The sequence below is a fragment of the Elephas maximus genome, chromosome 6 (genome assembly GCF_024166365.1).
Source record: "Elephas maximus indicus isolate mEleMax1 chromosome 6, mEleMax1 primary haplotype, whole genome shotgun sequence".
Lineage (NCBI taxonomy): Eukaryota > Metazoa > Chordata > Mammalia > Proboscidea > Elephantidae > Elephas > Elephas maximus.
In genome coordinates, this window is record NC_064824.1 from 59,840,476 (window position 1) to 59,864,182 (window position 23,707).

Genomic DNA, 23,707 nt, shown 5'->3' on the forward strand with positions numbered 1-23,707 from the left:
TTCATCAAGACTGGCTTTGTGGGGGAAGCAAAGCAAGAGGAACTTCCAAGGTATAATTTGAGGAGCCTCAAGAAAGACTCACTTGCCTCAAAATAATCTAACTGGACCTAACATGTGCCCGACATTTCTGTCTTCCCCATTTCTTTTAGTTTGAGGCACCTGAGAAGACCTTACTAGGATCTGAAACACATTACTAGGATTTTGCCTATTAGGTCATGTAGCATGAGGCCTAGAGATCGCTGCGGGAACATGGCACAGGACAGATCAATTTTGATCGGGGAAAGAGTGCTGCCCCTTGGGGGAGACCATTGGTACTGCAGAGAGCGCCGTGGTCACCAGAGGAGAGTATCTGAGTACCAGGCCCCGGGAGGTCTGCAGCATTGTGAAAGAGATACAAGGTCACAGGCAAAGGAGTGGTCCAGAAGAGAAGATGTTTGTTCTCCACCTGCTTCACCATTCTGCCTATGTCAGTTCTAACGTTTCCTTAGACTTTGTAACACTGCCTTAGTTTTCCTTATGCCGTGGAATCGTCTACGCAATCATGAAGACAGCGCGAAGCTGAAAATCTTAGTGTACGTCTTTTACACCTCAAGTATTGATCTTTTGGAATGTTGTTCACTTTGGTGAGCCTCAACTTAGGTTATACAGGGAGAATTTCAAAATGATGGAAAGAGAAAAAAGGAAATGATTCAAGCCTTAAGAAATTGTACTGAAAGACTAAGGTGCCACCTCACTAATCTAAATATTTTTTGAGGGTAAGGTTGGGGCTTTGATCTCGTTTGTACTCCCCATATATGCCTTACGCATAATACAAAACAAACCAAACCAAACCCCTTGTGGCTGAGTTCCTTCCAACTCATAGCGACCCTATAGGACTGATTAGAACTGCCCCAAAGGGTTTCCAAGGCGTGGCTGGTGGATTCGAATTGCAGACCTTTTGGTTAGCGGCTGAATGAGTAACCACTGTGCCACCAGGTGCTCAAAAAATACTTCATGATTTGGATGAGTATGTGGTCACAAAGAACAGACTCAGAATGTATTAGCAGAATTTATATTCCACTCCAAAAAGCAGTTCCTATTTCTTAATTGGATAATTAAAAGAGATCAGGGTTATTCTTTTTTCTGAACATTTAAAAGAAATAGATAATTTTTTTTTTTGATGTTTTGTGCTCCTGCTAAACAAAGGGGGAAATAGACCAGAAGATTTTTCAATACCTCCTCAAGCCATATAATTATTTTTTTGTTTAATATAATGGCAAAGAGGATATCACATTAAGATGAGTAACTAAACCAATAATTGTCCAAACTTAGGCAGAGCGATTGTTCTAAACTGCAAATCTGTGATCATGTCATTTCCCATTTAAAACCCTTCAGTGACTCCCTATTGCTATCCGGAAAAAAAGGAGATTTAAATTCTTTTCAATGGTTTCGTCATTATTATTTGGCCTTTGCTTCCTGGCCTCAACTCTTGCCCAACCATACTCCACCTTCTACCAATCAGAGCACCCCTCCTCCAGTTTCAACTAAACTGACCTACTTTGAATTACCTGACCTCTCCACGAAGACACTTCCGTTTGGGCATTTACATAGTATTCTTTCAACTAGGAATTGTTTCCATCAATCCTTCACCTACTTGCATATTCTTTTAATTTTTTTTTCAGTTGTAAATATTTCAAGAATTAAAACATACAGATGAAGTAATATTATAGATGACAACTAACCTACCACTTAAATTTAAGAGATGTTAATATTTTGCCACACAAAAATAATTAACTAGTGGGTAATATGTTCAACTATAATGTTGCATCTCCATTCCTTCTGCTTACTTCCGAAGAGGTAGCCACTCTCCTAAAAACAGGGTGCCACTCTCATGCATGTTTTTATACTTTTATATATATGTGTGTGTACATAGTTTTTCTTTTCCTACTTTTTCCTACTTCTATTTATGGACTTATATATTTCTTATATATATATGTGTGTGTGTACATATATATATATATAAAATCTCCATCTATTTATGGAGATCGTATATATGCATATACATATATGCACATATATGCTATTTATGGAGATTTTATATATACTTACATATATCTGCATATATGTGTATGCATATATATCATCTCCATAAATAGCATATTTATAATTTTTGTGTTCAAAAGTAGGAAAAGAAAACCTATGTTGGATATAAAAATATAAAATATTAGTCAACTATGAAAAGGTGAGCTACCATCTAAGTACTTCCTTGAATTTCTTGAGTTAAGAAATAAGAAACTAAATCAGTAACAAAATAATGTAGTCTTAATCTCAGATCAGAATCTGGAATGAAAAAGTCTAGATATTAATTTTAAGTAGCATGAATAAATAAACATAAAGTTTTACCCATTTCTAAGGTCATAGATATGGTACGTTGCCGTGTAAGAGTATCTCCAAAGCTGTCAGGAAGAAGAGAGGCAGTGACAGATTATGATTTAAAATAAACATTATCTATAATATATAAATATTAACATCATCCATCACAACTTTAGAAATATAAAAGAACCATGTTCACAGGCTCCAGGAAGATGTTTCAATTCCAAATGAGCCGTCATTGGAAGAGTTTTACTGTGGCCCTCTGTGCTGTTTGTCCAAGTTCCAGAACAACTCTCAGCAGTGATTCCACCGTCACTCCCTAAGAAGCATATCCAAAGACATTACCTCATGCGAAAAGCTTTTCTTTGACACGGTCCACCCTAGGAAATTTCCCTTTATGCTCTACCTCGATTGAAGTAAAACCACCATGGCTTCTGTGATCCATAGGGTACGCTGCACCTGGGTGTTTTATTATAATGCTATCCTTTAAAGTTGGGCACAAAGATTTCATTTGACATTTCTTTTTGTTGCAAAAATGCTCGTCTTTCTGTAATTGGTATAGTTTTTTAATAATAGAAATTGAAAAAATAAATAGATGTTTAGCTTATAATTCTTTCTTTAAAAAAAGCTATTTTTTTTTTAAGTGTATTTATGTTGTGATTAGTAAACGATCCAAGTATTATTTTGGATTCTGGCTTTCTTAATAGGCTTTCAGATTCTTGACATAAAAGGGCCTTTAGGGTGAAACACGTCCTTCTGAAGATTGCTGGTGACCAAAACCTGGTGCCCACCTGTGTGCTGAAAGATAGTCCTCTGACAGTACAGCCAGGGAGGGGTGAGGCTGGTCTTTCACTGTGCATATCAGGGCACTTTGCATTTCAAATAGAGTATGAAAAATAGTAGCTAAAATGAAAGGCTCTTGATCTGAAAGTAATAATTAGAAGCTTAATTTGATAGTAAACGATTTTCTCCTTTTGCCGGTATAAGTAGAAAAAATAAGATGATTAGCTTCCCTCTACAACTTCATTCTGGGAGGGGAAATAAATAAAACAGTGGTGTGGTTTGGCGGGAATACTTCTAAGCTAGGCTTTAGAAGACAGAAGTTTAAACCCTGGCTCTACCACTGACTGTATCTTGTTTGAGCAAGTGAGTTAAAATATGCTACTCTTTGAGTTTTCCATTTCCAGTAATAACAACTTTTTATGAGGTTAAAATATGTGAGAATTAATTAATGGTTTACGATGTCAAATAGCTTTAGGAATACAATGATAATTCTCCCTTTTCTTGTGAATATCAGTGCTCCCAAGTGAAGTTTTCTACCCCCACTGAAAAGTAGTTTCTACTACGTGATGATGACCAGACAAGGAAGCCAACCTTTAAATTATTTATATATGTTTCAATTATGCTTCTTGGGCTCATCTAGAATCTACATTAACTTCTTGAATATTTAGAGGTAAAGACAGATTCTTGTTTCCTTTTACTTTCATAAACCCATCTGTGGATTAGTAGGAGATATAATCAGATACACTGAAATTAAATAGTCAATTAAAAGTACCTTTGAATAATCACTTTCTAGATATGCAAATTGCCGATCAGGTGATAAGCCATAATTTGAAGCATTCACGCTTTTCTGAAATTATGAAGAAATTGTTTAGAGAACAGAATAAAACAGAGCCGTGTAAATTTGTAGTTTTAAAAGTATCATATCATTGATACATTCATACATACATGTAATTTCAATGTAATTCAAAAAAGTGCTTATATAGTACCTACTATAAAGTAATTTACTAGACACCATGGGGGGAGGATGAAATAAGGAAGATACACCTGGTGATCTCAAGAAGCTTGTAATGGTAAATTTATAAATGAGTAACCTATATTACAGGCTGGAAAGTCCCATAAAAGAGATACAAATATAGCATTAGGAGACCAGTGAAAAAGGAATCAAAATGAGAGTATCATTGATTGCGCAGAGGAGGTGAGTATCACCTGATCTTGGCTTTAAAAGATTTGTAGCCTTTTCAGAGTGAAGAAATAGGAGGATCGAGAGTCCAGGAAGGCAGAATATAATGTTCCCAAATATAATGGCTACCATTTATTGAACATTTATTCTGTGTTAGGTACTATCCTCTTACACATGCTATTTTACTTAATTCTTATAATAATACAAAGCAGCACTATTGTTATTCCTACTTTACAGATGAGAAAACCATAGTGAGGCTGGTGCAGTGTGGTCCTTACCCATGATTCCACAACTAGATTGATTAAGTGGAAGAGCCGGGATTTGAACCTGGGTTTTCTCACTCCAAGGACTAAGTTCCTAACTCTCATGCCATAGTATTCTCATGGAGGAGGAAAGATGATACTGATTTAGAACCAGGCGAGGACAGTGGTCTAGTGTGGCAGGAAGAAAGAACTGGAGGAGATCTAGAGTGGAGGATGGAGCTGGGAAGGCAGATTGAGATCAGATTGGGTGTTAAGGAGTTTAGACTATGTTCCTTGGTCAGTGAAGACCTGGCAAAAGTTTCTCAGGAGGAAGACAATGATGGATACATACCATAGTGGTATTACTCAAAATGGTATATGATTCTCCTGTTTCAATATTATAAAATACTACATTATCATCTGTAGATTGATGAAGATATTCTTGTCCTTTAAACAAAAAAGGAAAAAAAAAACAAAAAGCTTGAAATGATCTTCCTTAACAGGAAATACATTTATAACAAAGAGAAATCTCTCTTATTTTACAGACTTACTGTATTTTTCCTCCTTGTCCTATAAATATTTTTTCAGACTTAAGTTGGTATTGAAAGGAGGAAAGAATGCCTTTCTCTACTCTACACAAAGACGCCATATTTGCTAACAGTTCTATTCTAGCAGGTTCAGAAAGTTTAGAAATAAAATGTTGTTTTGTTTGTGGTACAAAAAGCATAAACCATTTAAAAATAGTCTGTTTCCTTTTTTATTGTGGTAAAAATATATATAACAAAACATTTGTCAACTCAACAGTTTTTACACTTACAATTCAATTACACTGATTATGTTCATCGTGTTTTGCAACCATCAACGCTATCCATTCCCAAATTATTCTGTCACTGTTAACAGAAGCCCAGCGTCCCATAAGCAATAAGTCCTTCCCCAATCCCTCCTGCCTTCCTGCCCCAGGTAACCACTAATAAACATTGGTTTCTATATATTGCCTATTCTAGGTATTTCATAGAAGTGGGATCATATTATATTTGAGCTTTTGTGACTGACTGATTTCACTCAGCATAATGTTTTCAAGGTTCATCCATGTTGTAACACGTATCAGGACTTCAACAAATGGTGCTTCTTTTACAACAATAAAAATAATTCATTATATTTGGGTTGTGTTAGGTTTAGCCTAAAACCCATTTTATATACATTTTATTTTCTAAGAAAAAATGAAACTACTTGATTTTGTTTAGTGGTATTTTAGGTATACAATTATAATGTCTTAAATAATTTAGTTGGTCTGTCCATTTGTATAATTAGACTGATTGAATATCCTATTTTTAAAAATAGTTTTATGAGCTTTAAAGTTTTTGTGGTCAGGTTGGAATTTTGCCTATTTTTCAGATTATCCAGTTGAACAATAAAATTTGTCTTTTGGCAAAGTTGTTCCCATGACTTCTCCTAAATAGGTGAATGTCTCCCATTCTGAAAAGCTACAGTATATATTCAAGTTATTTCAACAATGCATTCTCAACTATTACTTTTCTACTAAAAGTCCTATTGTCTTCATTATTATTGGCTAAATCCAATTTGGATGGTTCTGTCAAAGTGCTTTGGTGAACACTTGAGTTATCCAGATAGTTCCCACTTTTGTCTATTTCAACTGACATGGCTTCAGTTACCATACAGATGCACTGGCACTAAAAAACACATACACTTCATTAAAAACAAAGAAATGAAAATAGAAAGATAAATAACTTACCTGAAATCCAGTTTGGAAAAAATGTTTTATATGAAAATGTCCCATTTAAAATATCTTTCAGTGCGAGTGGTCTTTTTGTACTTTCTTCGTCGTTATGGACTTTGGGGGAGGAAGGAACACATTCTTATTAAAGAGAAAGTTAATAATTCAGATAAATTCTCAGCCTGGCTCTCATCTGTTCATTTTCATATGATAAAAAGATCTACCGTTTGCTAAGCACTTGCTAAATGCCTATCTTAGTAACTCTGTTATCGCCTTTGTTATAGGCAGGGTAACTTAGGCTTAGAGAGGTGTTTTGATTGGCTGGAAGGGAAAATTGACGGAGGCACGTATAGGAGGATGAAAGATGTAGAGGGGGACCATGCTGAGCAACTGAGACTTTATTCTTCAGCCAGTGAAGAGGTGTCAGAGGTTTTAGAGGAGGAAGATGAGATGAGATTCCCACAACTATAGGCGTTGCAGAGCTATGGGTTTGACTAAAAACTCAGCCTTGTAAACAGTTGACTGTTTCCTCACATATGCTTGACTTGGATTTCTACTGATATAGCGGTCATGTATTCCAGCTAGTCAGATGAGGCTAGCACCTTATCTTCAAAAGTTTTAAGAAAGGCATTAGTGAATATAGACCATTTCTTACCCTGACTAGATTCTTATAAAGAGAAAATGAACCAGAAGAAAAGAAAACTACATCATCTATGCAAATTCTCTGAGAAATTCCAAGAGTGGAGGTTTTCCATATAAAGCTTGTGAACCACAAAAAATTTCACCTATATTCGAATCCTCCAAAACTATTGTTTTTAAACATGACTGCATTCTCAGAAGGATACTCCAGATGAATAGTATAGCAACCACTCAGTCCTTCTCCTTCATGCCCATATTGCTATTCTCCATCACTCCCATCTTAGCCCTTTTCTACTCCCTTCCCCCACATTTACAGAACCAAAATTTATGGAAATGTCCTATACCTTGAATAGCATTTATGAATCTGGCATTTGTCCAAGTAAAACTAAAACTGTCAATGATGGCAGCTGTAACTTCATACTCCTGCTAAAATCTTTGCATGACTTTCCATAATTCTTAGGATAAAGACCAAAAATGATAACCCAGTCTACAGGTCCTGCCTTGTCTGGGCCAACCTACCACTGCAATTCCTTCCTGCCTCTCTCTCCTTACTTTCAAAGCTCCAAAAATATATTGGGCTTTCTGTTCCTCAAATATTTTTTCCTTCCCCCAGGGATTTTGCACCTTTTTCCTCCCTTTGCATTTACCTAACAACTTCTGTTCATTATTTAGTGTTCAATTCAAAGGCCACTTTCTCTGAGAAGCCCTTTCTCAACTAAATCCCTTGGTTTAAGTCCAGTTCCATCATTACACCTTCCCATAGGACTATGTTCCTTTCTGTTAGAGTACATATCTTGGTGTATAATCACATGCATATTTGAGTGATTATTTTATTAATGTTTCTCCACCTCCCACTGTCATCTCCAGTCACCATAAGGGTAGGGACAATGCCTAGTTTTGCTCACCATCAGATTCCCAGTGTATAGCAAACACAGATATTTAATAAATACTTGTTGAATAAATGGATACATTAATCTGAAGGATGGATGGGTGGGTGGATGGATGGATGGATGGTTGGATGGATGGATGGATGGAGGAGATTTTTGTCTTTTTCTTTAGTGAATGGTTCTATCATTAATATTCTGTATGGCTTTAGGAAGTCTCTCCCATCCCAGCTTGCTCTCCTATAAAACATGGACCTGGATGAGATAATGCTGACAATCCCTTCCAACTCCACCATACTAAAGTTTTGAAATTTGAAACTCAACCTGCTCTGTTAACCTTGTAGTTACATAAATGTACTACCATGTTATAAGAGAAAAGTAAACAACTAGATAATGGTATCTTCTGCTATTTTAAGCTGATTCAAACTGATATGCATGTACAATCCACACAGTTGATTAGGACCATGAGCTGTTATTTCCCCCTTAATTTAATATTAACTTGGTGGTTACAAGAATATAAGTAGCTGGTGAGCTCCTTTGCAGCCCAACACTGAATACTTAGTAGCACTGTTGTTGTTTGGTGCCCTCCAGTCAGTTCTAACTCATGGTGACCCTTTGTACAACTGAAAAAACACTGCCCAGTCCTGTGCCATCCTCACAATCCTTTTGTGCTTGTGCCCATTGTTGCAGCCATTGTGTCAATCCATCCTGTTAAGGGTCTTCCTCTTTCACAGACCTTCTACTTTACCAAGCATGATGTCCTTCTCCAGGGAATAGTCCCTTCTGATAATGTGTCCGAAGTAAGTGAGATGAAGTCTCACCGTCGTTGCTTCTTCTTCCTCTTTTTTTTTTTAATTGTGATTTAGGTGAAAGTTTACATAGAAAATTAGTTTCTCATTAAACAGTTAATACACAAATTGACTTCCAAAGCATTGTGTACTCTCCTACCCTTCACCAAAGTTACCACTTATCTACTATCCAGTTAGTGTGTTTCCCTCCCCCCTTCTCCCCTCCCTTGTAACTGTCAAAGACTATTTCTTTCTGTGTGGAAATATTTTCACGTGCTTTTATAATAGTGGTCTCATATAGTATTTGTCTTTTTGTGATTGACTTATTTCACTCAACGTAATGTTCTCCATTTTCAACCATGTTGTGAGATGTTTCACAGATTCATCACTGTGCTTTATTATTGCATAGTATTCCACTGTGTGTATGGACCACTTTGTTTTCCATTCATCTGCTGATGGGCACCTAGGTTCCCATCTTCTTGCTATTGTGAATAATGCCGCAATGAACATGGGTGTGCATATGTCTATTCGTGCAATGGCTCTTATTTCTTTCGGATATGTTCCTAGAAGTAGGATTGCTGGGTTGTATGGTATTTCTATTTCTAGCTTTTTAAGGAAGCACCATATTGTTTTCCAAAATGGTTGTACCATTTTGCATTCCCTCCAACAGTGCATAAGAGTTCCAGTCTCTCCACAACCTCTCCAACATTCGTTATTTTCTTTTTTTATTTGATTCATGCTGGTAATGTCGGGTAAAATGGTATCTTATTGTACTTTTGAGTTGCATTTCTCTAATGGCTAGTGATCGCAAGCATTTTCTCATGTGTCTGTTAGCTGCCTGAATCTCGTCTTTGGCAAAGTGTCTGTTCAAATCCTTTGTCCATTTTTAATTGGATTATTTGTCTCTTTTATTGTAGAAGCATTGGATTTTCCTATAGATTTTAGAGATTAGAACTTTGTCGAATATGTCATAGCCAAAAAGTTTTGCCCACTCTGCACATTCTCTTTTTATTCTTTTTATCTTTTGATGAGGGTAAGTTTTAATTTTTAGGAGATTCCATTTATCTAGCTTATCTTCTAGTGTTTCTGTATTGTTTTATATCATTTGTATGCTGTTTGTATGGCATATTAGGGCCCCTGTTGCATCCTTGAGAGCCCTGGTAGTGCAGTGATTAAGAGTTCGGTTCCTAACCAAAAGGTCAGCAGTTCGAATCTACCAGCCACTCCTTGGAAACCTCATGGGGCAGTTCTACTCTGTCCTATAGGGTTGCTATGAGTTGGAATTGACTCAACAGCAAAAGATTTTTTTGGGGGGGTGGGGTTAGCACATCCTTACTTCTAAGGAGCATTCTGGCTTACTTCTACCAAGACAGATATGTCCATTCTTCTGGCAGTCCATGATATATACAATATTCTTTGCCAGCACCGTAATTTAAAGACATCAATTCTTCTTCAGTTTTCCTTATTCATTGTCCATCGTTTGCATATAAGGCAACTGAAAATACCATAGCTTGGGTAAGGTGCACCTTAGTCCTCAAAGTAATATCTTTGCTTTTCAATACTTTAAAGAGGTCTTTTGCAGTAGATTTGCCCAATGCAATACATTGTTTGATTTCTGCTTGACTGGGCATTGATTGCAGATCTAATTAAAATGAAATTCTTTACAACTTTAATATTTTCTTTGTTTATCATGATATTGTTTATTGGTCCAGTTGTGAGGGTTATCATTTTCTTTACTTTGAGGTGTAATCCATACTGAAGGCTATAGTCTTTGATCTTCATCAGTAAGTGCTTCAAGTTCTCTTCACTTTCAGCAAGCAAGGTTGTGTCATCTGCATATTGCAGGTAGTTAATGATCCTTCCTTCAGTTCTGATGTCCTATTCTTCTTCATATAGCCCAGCTTCTCAAATTATTTGCTCAGCATACAGATTGAATAAGTATGGTGAGATTATACAACGCTGATACACACCTTTTTTAACTTTAAACCATGCAGTATTCCTTTTTCTGTTCAAATGACTGCTACTTGGTCTATGTACAGGTTCCTCGTGAGCACAATTAAGTGTTCTGGAATTATCCATAATTTGTTACGATCCACACAGTTGAAGGCCTTTGCATAGTCAGTAAAACAATTGGTAAGCATCTTTCTGGTATTCTCTGCTTTCAGTCAAGATCCTTCTGAAATCAGCAATGATATCCCTCATTCAATGTCCTCTTCTCAATCTGGCTTAACTTTCTGGCAGTTCCCAGTTGATGTACTGCTGCAAACACTTTTATATGTTCTTCAGCTAAATTTTACTTGTGTGTGATATTAACAATATTGTTCAATAATTTCTGCATTCTGTTGGATCAGCTTTCTGTGGAAATGGCACAAATATGGATCTATTCCAGGCAGTTGGCCAGGTAGCTGACTTCCAGATTTCTTGGCATAGACAAGTGAACATCTCCAGTGCTGAATCCATTTGTTGGAACATCTCAGTTGGTATTCTGTCAATTCCTGGAGCCTTGTTTTTGGTCATTGCCTTCCGTGCAGCTTGGACTCCTCCTTCAGTACCATTGGTTCTTGATCATATGCTACCTTCTGAAATGGTTGAACATTGACCAATTCTTTTCAGTATAGTGACTCTGTGTATTCCTTTCATCTTCTTTTGATGCTGCCTATGTTGCTCAGTATTTCCCTGTAATCCTTCAAAATTGCAATTCGAGGCTTGAATTTTTCCTTCAGTCCTTTCAGCTTGAGAAATGCCAAGCGTGTTCTTCACTTTTGGTTTTGTATCTCAGGTCTTTGCGCATTTCATTACTATACTTTACTTTGTCTTCTTAAGCCACCCTTTGAAATCTGTTCAGCTTTTTTACTTCATTATTTCTACCATTTGCTTTAGCTGCTCTACATTCAAGAGCAAGTTTCAGAGTCTCTTCTGACATCCATTTTGGTCTTTTCTTTATTTCACCTCTTTTTAACGACTTTTTGCTTTCTTCATGTATGATGTCCTTGATGTCATTCCACAACTTGTCTGGTCTTCAGTCATTAGTGTTCAATGCATCAAATCTAGTCTTAAGACGGTCTCTAAATTCAGGTGAAAAATACTCAGGGCCATATTTTGGCTCTTGTGGACTTGTTCTAATTTTTTTCAGCATTAATTTGAACTTCCACATAAATAATTGATGGTGCATTCTGCAGTCTGCCCCAGGCCTTGTTCTGACTGATGATATCGAGCTTCTCCATCATCTCTTTCCACAGATGTAGTGGACTTGATTCCTGTGTATTCCATCTGCAAGGTCTATATGTATAGTTAATGTTTATGTTGTTGAAACAAGATATTTGCAATGAACAAGTTGGTCTTGCAAAATTCTATCATGCGATCTCTGGCATCCTTTCTGTAGGTCATTCTATTTTTTTAAATAATTATCTATCTATATTTCCTTTGCATCCTAAGTAAGGTTGTACATGCCATACAATTATTTATAATGAAAGTTCTTCTGTTTAATTGAATGGTCTTGTGCAGAGTTCATATAATTGATTTTGTAATTCCTATTCAATGAGTAAAAGGCCTTTTTAATACAATAGCATTAGAATAAATGCTAAGTATTTTAATTCAATGTTATTTAACTCTCCTGTGAGCAAATTGCAATCTGTTCCTCATTTAGCTAAGGGGAAATTATAACACTGTTTGTAGTGGAAATTATTTTCCATTTGAAATACATTTAGCTTGTGTCTACATAATCCTAAACATGAAAATGAAAACTTTTTTAATTTAGTGAATTCATTGATTGTAAATACCAAAAAACTAGATAATTTTTTAAAACTTCTTTTGATATTAATCCAACAAATAAAGATAACCTTAGTGATGTCTTCTTTATTTTTATGAGTCTAGCATAAAATAATGTGTTATGGCTAAGGAATTATATAATAGTTTTTCCTATTTAAGTATCCTTGAACATAAATTTTCCTAACATGCAGTTATGCTAAATTGAGAAATTCATAGCTTCAATTAATCTTCATAATTCTAGAAGGTTAAATTAAGTGAGGTAATTCAAGTGAAACAATTAGCTCTATGCCTGCCACATGGTAAACAGTCAACAAATGTTAAGTTTTATTATTATCGTAACTCATCAGTATACTTTAAATAAATATTTTAGGTTATTGTTTCCCAGCTTAATTTGACCACTGGGGTATTTGTTTTGTTTTAATACCAACTAAAATCACAGTTTGAGAAATGTAGTTTCAGATTAGGTTATTAGCATATATAATAAAAGTTTACTTTTATTCTAATTTAATAAAATTTGTTGCTTGTACTTAAGACATTTTGGTCATTATATGAAATGTTAAAATTTTGATATAAATACAATTAGTATTAGCATTATATATATATAAATATATATATATATATATACATAAACCTCATTGCTGTCAAGTTGATTCCAACTCATAGTGACCCTATAGGACAGAGCAGACCTTGCCCCATAGAGTTTCCAAGGAGCCACTGGTAGATTTGAACGGCCAACCTTTTAGTTAGCCACAGTAGCTCTTAACCACCGTGCCATCAGGGCTCCACTGTATATATAGATAGAATTTGTAAAAAATAAAAATAACAAAAAGAGGGTTTCAAACTTTTTTAAAATACCTATTCAGTTTTTTTCATATCATAGTAAACATGGTGATCCTTATCAGATTTCTAAAAAAGATTACAAGGATCAGCTATTTACTCTTTCAAAATCTCTAATTTAGATTATACAGCAAGGTTATGTATGAAGCATGTTTTATATTACTTCCTAGTTAGTCATCTATTCTGTATGGGTGCATAGTGGCTACAAATGCCAGTAATCTGTACAGAGAACTTAGCATATGCCATATTATGACTCAGAAAATATCTGTAAAGCAATTTCTAACATATATTAATTGTACTACTAATTGCCATAATGAGAATAATCATCACCACCCAAGAAGTGATGAGTAGATATAGAGAAAACATATCCAGATAAGCCAGCTACATTTATGTGGGAATAGGGTTCATGACAGAGTCCTGGTTAACGTGCTTAACTGCTAACTGAAGGTTTGAGGTTCAGGTCACCCAGAAGCACCTCAGGAGAAAAGCCCCGTGATCTACTTCTGAAAAATTAGCCATTGAAAACCTCATGGAGCACAGTTCTACTCTTACACATACGGGATCACCATGAGCTGGAATCCACTGGATGGCAACTAGTAAAATGGTTCATGGCACAGAGTGGGATAGAATGATCACCCCTAACCTCATATTACCTTTGTAAGCTCCCTCACATTTGTTGAAACCAGGGCTTGGAAGGTAGAATTATGCTGGGGTCAGGCCAGGCACACTTAAAGTGATCCCAGCTCTAATTCCAAAACCCTGGTGGTGTAGTGGTTAAGAGCTATGGCTGCTAACCAAAAGGTTGGCAGTTCAAATCTATCAGGTGCTCCTTGGAAACCCTATGGTGCAGTTCTACTTTGTCTTATAGGGTTGCTATGAGTCAGCTCTAATTGGAGGAATTTAAATTAGGCATCGTTCTCTTTATATTGGAAACCCTGGTGGCGTGGTGTTTAAGTGCTATGGCTGCTAACCAAAAGGTTGGCAGTTCAAATCCACCAGGCACTCCTTGGAAGCTCTATGGGGGCAGTTCTACTTTGTCCTACAGGGCTTCTATAAGTCAGAATTGACTCAACAGTAGTGGGTTTGGTTTTTTGTTTTTTTCTCTTTATATTTTCCCATTTTAAGAGTGGGAATAAAACATAAATTTTACTCAGAATTTCTAATCTAAGCTCTGATTTTCTGTAGATATAGAAAGATCTTAAACAAATAATGTTTACTACACTATTAATGTTGACTGCCACACCAGTCACCAGCAGAAATGACCATCCACTCTAAAATAACCACTGGCTTTATGCAATCTCAACACCTACCTAAATTTATTGAACATATCCTTTTTTTCCTCTGTTTATGTGACAAAAAATTTTCGAAGACATAGGTCTCTACCCATGACGGTAGAGGCTGTGTTTGATTTTTCTCAGTATTACATGCCCAACAGCTAGGACAATGCCTGGTACATAGTGGGAGTAGAATAAATATTTGTTGAATGAAAAAATAAGCCAACTTGACAGATTCTGTGTTAGCCTGTTTTTGTTAATTCCCCTGCCCCCCAAAAGATAGATATACTTGCCCTTACTCTCTACCCTCTTGTTCATGATCGGAGTTTCATGTATATACTCTTCTATCTAGACATGCCATCGTTTAAATGTTAATAAAAATTTAGTCCATGGAGCCACTCGAAATGCTTGTTAAAAACACAGAACCTAGTCCTTATCTCTTATCTTTTGAGCCTGGGCCCAAATGAACTTTTCTTTAGATACATTCCCTCTGAAGGCAATGGGACTGATCTTGCTTCAGATTAGATTTAAGCAAGATTTCAGGAAAAGCATTGGGGTTGTTTTTTTCTAGTATTTTGAAAGCGTGTGTGTACAAATTATTATAAAATGTGTCTCTATAGCACCAAACACACTAAAAACATTCTGGTCTCCTGCAAAATGTTCCATTAATACTTATTGGATGAATAAATGGATTTTCATGTTTCTTTCCAAGTAATGTTTTAAATATGACCTTGAGTATATCCCACCTGAATTTAGAGACCATCTCAAGAATAGATTTGATGCATTGAACACTGGTGACCAAAGACCAGACGAGTTGTGGAATGACATCAAGGACATCATGCATGAAGAAAGCAAGAGGTCATTGAAAAGACAGGAAAGAAAGAAAAGACCAAGACGGATGTCAGAGGAAACCCTGAAATTGCTCTTAAGCATCGAGCAGCTGAAGCAAAAAGTAGAATTGATGAAGTAAAAGAACTGAACAGAAGATTTCAAAGTAAAGTATTATAATGACATGTGCAAAGAGCTGGAGATGGAAATCCAAAAGGGAAGAGCATGCTCAGGGTTTCTCAAGCTGAAGGAACGGAAGAAAAAATTCAAGCCTCGAGTTGCAATACTGAAGGATTCTGTGGAGAAAATATTAAATGACGCAGGAAGCATCAAAAGAAGATGGAAGGAACACACAGAGTCATTATACCAAAAAGAATTAATCAATGTTCAACTATTTCAAGAGGTAGCATATGATCAGGAACTGATGGTACTGAAGGAAGAAGTCCAAGCTGCTCTGAAGGCATTGGCAAAAAATAAGGCTCCAGGAATTGACGGAATATCAATTGAGATGTTTCAGCAAACAGATGCAGCACTGGAGGTGTTCACTTGTCTATGCCAAGGAATATGAAAGACAGCTTCCTGGCCAACTGACTGGAAGAGATCCATATTTATGCCTAGACTAAGAAAGGTGATCCAACCAAATGTGGAAATTATAGAACAATATCATTAATATCACACACAAGGAAAATTTTGCTGAAGATCATTCAAAAACGGCTGCAGCACTTTATCGACAGGGAACTGCCAGAAATTCAGGCCGGTGTCAGAAGAGGACGTGGAACCAGGGATATCATTGCTAATGTCAGATGGATCCTGGCTGAAAGCAGAGAATACCAGAAGGATGTTTACCTGTGTTTTATTGACTATGCAAAGGCATTCGACTGTGTGGATCATAACAAACTATGGATAACATTGCAAAGAATGAGAATTCCAGAACACTTACTTCCACTCATGAGGAACCTTTACACAGATCAAGAGGCAGTTGTTTGGACAGAACAAGGGGATACTGATTGGTTTAAAGTCAGGAAATGTGTGCGTCAGGGTTGTATTCTTTCACCATACCTATTCAATCTGTATGCTGGGCAAATAATACGAGAATCTGGACTATATGAAGAACAGGGCATCAGGATTGGAGGAAGACTCATTAACAACCTTCGTTATACAGATGACACAACCTTGCTTGCTGAAAGTGAAAAGGACCTGAAGGACTTACTAATGAAGATCAAAGACCATAGCCTTCAGTATGGATTACACCTCAACATAAGGAAAACAAAAATCCTCACAACTGGACCAATGAGCCACATCATGATAAATGGAGAAAAGATTGAAGTTGTCAAGGATTTCATTTTACTTGGATCCACAATCAACAGCCATGGAAGCAGCAGTCAAGAAAGACGCATTGCATTGGGCAAATCTGCTGCAAAGGACCTCTTTAAAGTGTTGAAGAGCAATGATGTCGCGTTAAAGACTAAGGTGTGCCTGACCCAAGTCATGGTATTTTCAATCACATCATATGCATGTGAAACCTGGACAATGAACAAGGAAGAACGAGGAATTGATGCCTTTGAATTGTGGTGTTGGTGAAGAATATTGAATGTACCATGGACAGCCAAAAGAAGGAACAAATCTGTCTTAGAAGAAGTACAACCAGAATGCTCCTTAGAAGTAAGGATAGCGAGACTGCGTCTTACATACTTTGGACACGTTGCTAGGAGGGATCAGTCTCTGGAGAAGGACATCATGCTTGGCAAGTACAGGGTCAGCGGAAAATAGGAAGACCCTCGACAAGGTAGATTGACACAGTGGCTGCTAACAACGGTTGTAAGGATGCTTCAGGACTGGACCGTGTTTTGTTCTCTTGTGCATAGGGTCACTATGAGTTGGAACCGACTCAACGGCACCTAACAACGACAATGTTTTAATATTGAAATGCAGTCCTTTGATCATTCTGGACGTTTAATTTTGGCATCCGTAAGCTTTAAACATTAATAGTTGAGCAGAAGTTGAAATTAATTCTGTAAGTATATCTCTCTTCTATACATAATTGACAGTTACTTGATTAACACTTAATTCCTGACAGTGCCCTTATAATCAGTTTGGTCCATCTTTAGCAAAGTTACTCTTATGCTAATTAAACACTCTAAATTAACTATGCTTTAATTATTTGCATTTCAACTTATTAAAGCAAGGCAGAAAACTATTTTAATTATTCATTGAAGAAATTTCAATTCACAGAAATAATTCGCAAGCAAGTAATGATTCACTATTCTCATAATTCCTTCTTAAGACTTTGTGCTTTTTCTTTATTTCTGTTTCTACCATTTAATTTTCTAGTCCTGAAAAAATGAGAATAAGTGTTAGAGTAGAGGTACCTGATGTAGCTCTAAAGTTCATCATAAACGAAATTAAAAATATGATTGGTTAAGTGGGCATACAAATGGCTAGCAGGTTTTTTTGGTCTCACTTTCACACTTGATTCAGAACTGAAGCTTATGAGGGCACCCAGAGGGCAGTGACAGGGATATCTGCAGCACCACAGCTCTCTTTCTGGTGGCTCTGTGGAGATGTTACTATGAGTAGACATCACCCCCAGCCATCATGTCACATCGTGCTTGTTTCTGGGGTAAGCACCACAGGGGCAAGTGTAGGAAATATTAGGGAGGCAAAATATTTCAGCCTATTAACCACGTACTTTAAAATCTACCATTTACAAGCTAATATTAGCATATTTGGGTAGGCATTGACAACTATAACAACAACAAAAAAAAAAACAATGGATCCGAGGTGGCTCTATGCCAGTAACTGTTGTTGTCAGTTGCTGTTGAGTCAATTCTGACTCATGGCAACCCATGTGCTGTAGAGTAGAACTGCTCCATAGGGTTTTCTTGGCTGTAATGTCAATGGAAGCAGATTGCCAGGCCTTTTCTTCCAAGGTACTGGTCAGTAGGTTTGAAGTACCAAGCTTTAGGTTAGCAGTCTTTGCCAACCTGGATACCTTTTATTTCTTTTTCTTGTCTAATAGCTCTTGCTAGAACTACCAATAAAATGTTACCTAAAAATGGTGAGAGCAGACATCCTGTCTTGTTCTTGATTTTAGCAGATGGGAGGGACGCTGTGATTCTTTCACCATTAAGTAGGGTATTAACTGTGATTTTTTTCTGTAGATGCCTTTTATCAGGCCAAGGAAGTTATTTCAATTTCTAGTTTATTGAAGATTTTTATTATGAAAGGGTGTTGGATTTTGTCAGATGATTTTTTTCTGCATCTATTGAGATCGTCATGTGACTTTCGTCCTTTTTTTCCTATTAATATGTTTTTATTACACTAATTTATTACACTAACTGATTTTTTGATGTTAAACCAACCTTATGTTCTTGGGAAATCTTAATTATGGTGTGTAATCATTTTTACGTATTTCTGGATTTGGTTTGATAGTATTTTGTTGAAGATTTTTGAGTCTATATTTTCTTGTGATGTCTTTTTCTGGGTCTGGCATTAGGGTAATATTGACCTTATAGAATGAACTGGGAAGTTCTCTTTCTTCTATTTTTTGGAAGATTTTGTGAAAGATTGGTAATAATTCTTAAGTGTTTGGTAGAGTTAACCAGTGAAGAAATCTGGGCCTAGTCTTTCCTTTGTTGGAAGTTTTTAAATTACTAATTCAATATGTTTGATTGGTATAGCTTATTTATATTTTCTATTTCTTCTTAAGTAATTTTTGGTAGTTTTTTTCTTTCTAGAAATTTTTCTATTTAGTTTAAATTATCTAATTTTTTAATTAATTTATTTTTTTCCAAACAGTTGTCCTATCCTGTATGAAAAATTTTTAATTTAGATACCAAACAATACTATTCTTTTTATTATTAATAGGATAAAAGTTAATAAAGATTCAAAATTATTCTGTTTTACCACACAATTTTAGTTAATTCACAAGGATACTGAAATGAAAAATAAGTTCTATGCTCTGTCTATACCAAAAAAAAAAAAAAACAAAACTGTTGCCGTTAAGTTGATCCCTACTTATAGCAATCCTGTAGGATAGAGTAGAACTGCCCCATAGGGTTTCCAAGAAGCACCTGGTGGACTCAAACAGCTGGCCTTTTGGTTGGCAGCCAAACTTTTAACTACTACACCACCAGGGTTTCCACTCTGCGTATATTGGGCAATTAATAAAAATTTAGAACCTGATTGGTGTTTGAATAATTAACTGTGCTTAGAAAAATCATTTCAATTTTTGTCTACTGCATTAATTATTTCTGTATTTCAAGGCTCAGTTTTACTGTCTTCATTCTTAAACACTTCTGCCTCTAATTGTACATCTCGATTTGAGCTTTAGGATGTGTTTTTCTGAAGGTGTACTTATGACTAGATATTGTCGTATAAGTTGTTACACTATTTGCATGAGAAATCAGAGACAGGTAAACTCCTCTGCATTATGGGAATCATCCAAAGAATTGGATTACTTTATAAATTGTTTAGAATTTGGTAAAACTTAAAGAGCATTTGTCAAATTTCATCTTCTGTGATTTTAAAATCCAAGTGCAAATTAAGAGAAATACAATCTGCAATCTTGATTTATTTACTTTCAACTCAAAAGCTCCTTTATTTCCATGAACTTTCTGAACTTTTTCCTCACCTTTTAGACTTCCCCATATTTCCTCCCAAAAAACAATGAATAAATAAGCTTAAAACTCTTAAGATGTTGGAGAGAGTCTGTTTCACAGTTCTGAATGTTGATACTGGGAAAATTTCGAGCTTTAAAATATAGTCATATTTCCTTCAAAGGTTATTTCATCTCACATCTATCTTATTTATAAAAAGATATTATTGAGGCTATAGTAACTCTAATAACAACGATAATAATAACAACAATACATATTTGCCTAAAATATAGACATTCCAAATGACATTTCTTCTTATAAAATATTTATCTCTGCTCTATCCAAATTATCTATGACTTTAATCATCTTCTGAAATAAATTACACAAGGCATGTTTAGCTAAGTAAGCAATTACTATATATTGTGCATGTGGATAGATAGATATGAATATTATTCTTACATGTATACATTGAAATGGGTATGTGTATAATCATAAAAACATATTCATATACATATTTTCCTGTATTAATTTGTTTGAATAATTTTGGTTTCATAGCTATCAGTCTCCTTTTGGATCCTTGAACTTCCCTCTTTCTTGATTTTCAGGGTCTTTGCAATAGGTCTCCCCTGTGCATTGAGGATTGCTCCCTAGTTTGTACCCTCCCTGTTCTTAAGGTCTCAGTTTAAATATAGTCTCAGAGAAACCTTCATTGACCACCCTTCATCCCAGTTGTCCTCTGTAGCACTTTTAACAATTTGAAATATTGTTATTTTATTTGTTTATTATTAGACTGTAAATTTAGGCACAGGTCTTATCCACCATGCTGTAGACCAGGGCCTGGCATTTGTTATTGTTGTTGTTGGGTGCCGTTGAGTCGGTTTTGACTCATAGTGACCCTATGTACAACAGAATGAAGCACTGCCCAGTCCTGCTCCATCCTTACAATCATTGTTACGCTTGAGCCCACTGTTGCAGCCACTGTGTCATTCCATCTCGTTAAGGGTCTTCCTCTTTTCCCCTGACACTGTACTTTACCAAGCATCATGTCCTTCTCCAGGGACTGATCCCTCCTGACAACATGTCCAAAGTATGTAAGGTGCAGTCTCACCATCCTTGCTTCTAAGGAGCATTCTGGTTGTACTTCTTCCCAGGTAGATTTGTTTGTCCTTTTGGCAGTCCATGGTATATTCAACATTCTTCACCAACACCACAATTCAAAGGCATCAGCTCTTCTTCAGTTTTTCATATTCATTGTCCAGCTTTCACATGCATATGATGCGATTGAAAATACCATGGCTTGGGTCAGGTCCACCTTAGTCTTCAGGGTGACATCTTTGCTTTTCAACACTATAAAGAGGTCCTTTCCAGCAGATTTGCCCAATGCAATGCATCTTTTGATTTCTTGACTGCTGCTTCCATGGGTATTGATTGTGGATCCAAGTAAAATGAAATCCTTGACAAACTCAGTCTTTTCTCCATTTATCATGATGTAGCTCATTGGTCCTGTTGTGAGGATTTTTGTTTTCTTTTATGTTGAAGTGTAATCTGTACTGAAGACTATGGTATTTGATCTTCATCAGTAAGTGCTTCAAGTCCTCTTCACTTTCAGCAAGCAAGGTTGTGTCATCTGCATAATGCAGGTTGTTAATGAGTCTTCCTCCAATCCTGATGCCCTACATACAGTCCAGCTTCTTGTATTATTTGCTCAGCATACAAATTGAATAGGTATGGTGAAAGGATACAACCCTGCTGCACACATTTCCTGACTTTAAACCACTCATTATCTGCTTGCTGTGTCTGAACAACTGCCTCTTGATCTATGTACAGGTTCCTCATGAGCACAACTAAGTGTTCTGGAATTCCCATTCTTCCCCATGCTGTCCATAATTTGTTATGATCCACACAGCCAAACGCCTTTGTGTAGTCAATAAAGCATAGGTAAACATCCTTCTGGTATTCTCTGCTTTCAGCCAGGATCCATCTGACATCAGCAAGGATATCCCTGGTTCCATGTCCTCTTCTGAAACCGGCCTGAATTTCTGGCAGTTCCCTGTCGATATACTACTGTAACTGCTTTTGAATGACCTTCAGCAAAATTTTGCTTGTGCATGATAATTAATGATATTGTTTGATAATTTCCTCATTCAGTTGGATCACCATTCTTGGGAATAGGCATAAATATGGATCTGTTTCAATTGTTTGGCCAGGTAGCTGTCTTCCAAATTTCTTGGCATACACAATTGAGCACTTCCAGCACTGCCTGGCATTTAGAAGATGCTAAATAAATAATTAATGGACAAATAATCAAAGAGTCCACGAACCACAGTGGAGCAGACACTGTGGATAATGGATAATAACTAAGGTGTACTGATCTCAATTTTCTCATATTCAGTAGAGTGTTACTTTTAATCCCAGCAGGAATGCTATACCTTTTCCATCCAAGGGTTAAACACTCAAATGTTTAAAGGAGTCAGGCAGATGTGGTAAATAAATATGGCATCTGAAGCATAAGCAAATAGAAGCTGGCGGGGTCTGGGGCAAACTGAGAATACATGGCCTAAAGGGGATAACTGCTTTTCAGCCAATTATTACCATGAGCCCAATGTTGCAGATCTTCTGATATTTCAAAAGAAGCCCCAAATCTGATTTTTTTAATGTGAATCTTCTGTTTTTTGAAAATTAGAAATGAATACTAATTTGTGTTAAATACCACAGGCCAAAAAACAACAACAATAAAATAGCAACAATGAAACAATGATACAAGGAAAAGTAGAGAAGAGGACTTCAAGGAGGCAGTAGCATCACTAGGGTTGGTGTCACCTAATGCAATAACTTATGGTTTTGTCCCCTAACTCCCATGGGTTTCCTCCTGTACCAGACTATACAGAATCCTTTGTAATGTTTTTGGTACTAATACTGTTTGTAAATTGTAATTCCTGTATATCATCTGTTCTTTTCTTTAATTACTACTTCAGTCTCAAAAAAGTTATCAATGTAGATTCACAAATAATAATTATCAAAATATTGTAGCTAAAACTCTAGAAAATTTGGTGAAAAAATCAGTGACTATAAAAATATTGGGGAAGTGGAGCCAATATGAAGCCCCAAACAGATGCACCATGCTGTCCCTCTACAGCAAAGACCCCCAAAATTAAGTAAAACAGGTACAAACATCAGTCCTGGAACCCTAAGCATCAAATTAAGGAGTGAAGAACTAAATAAATACTGAATGGAAGAAGAAACTGACAGGAAACAGAGAAGGAGGAGAAATATGGAGTAGAAGTCCCTTGCAACTAACACAGTACAGTGTTGCCATCTTGAAGCACAGCCAGCAATGACTCCAGACAGGGAGTACAGGAAGGCAACTTCACAGAACCCCCAACAGGAGACAGAGCACTTGGTAACTAGCAAAACACACTTTCCTCCCATCCCTCACCCTTCTGCCCTGTACACTACCTCCCCCAATTCCTACCAGCCACCAGGTCCACCCCACCTCCACCTGCCACCTATCCTTTTTTTTTTATTTCTATCTCTTTTCTTTCTCCATCCCACCTAGCCTCACACCATACACTACCTCTCCCTCCTTTCTGCCTGCCCCTGCCCTGCCACCATGGCTAGAGCATCCCTAGCACTCAGGCCAGCTGTTGCATCAGGCCTGCCCTGTCCCTCCCCTCCCATCACTTGTCCAGGTTCTGAATGGTGGGAAGTGAACCCATACCACTCCCATCCGACACCCTCACTTATCTGGTGAAGGGCTGTGAACACTGTCACACCACTTGATCAATATCAGGAGGCAGAC

General features: G+C 36.6%; 1 protein-coding gene across 2 annotated transcripts in view; it reads right to left on the reverse strand.

Annotated features, from left to right (window-relative positions):
- The window catches only part of FAP (fibroblast activation protein alpha), a 91,832-nt gene that overhangs the window by 55,762 nt on the left and 12,363 nt on the right, over positions 1-23,707 (reverse strand). For both annotated transcript variants that reach the window (XM_049887309.1, XM_049887310.1), the window contains exons 3-6: positions 6,311-6,409; positions 4,910-5,004; positions 3,908-3,982; positions 2,383-2,435 (exon numbers count right to left, since the gene is read on the reverse strand). In XM_049887309.1, coding sequence (XP_049743266.1) covers positions 2,383-2,435; positions 3,908-3,982; positions 4,910-5,004; positions 6,311-6,409 — 322 coding nt within the window. The remainder of the gene's footprint in view (positions 1-2,382; positions 2,436-3,907; positions 3,983-4,909; positions 5,005-6,310; positions 6,410-23,707) is intronic.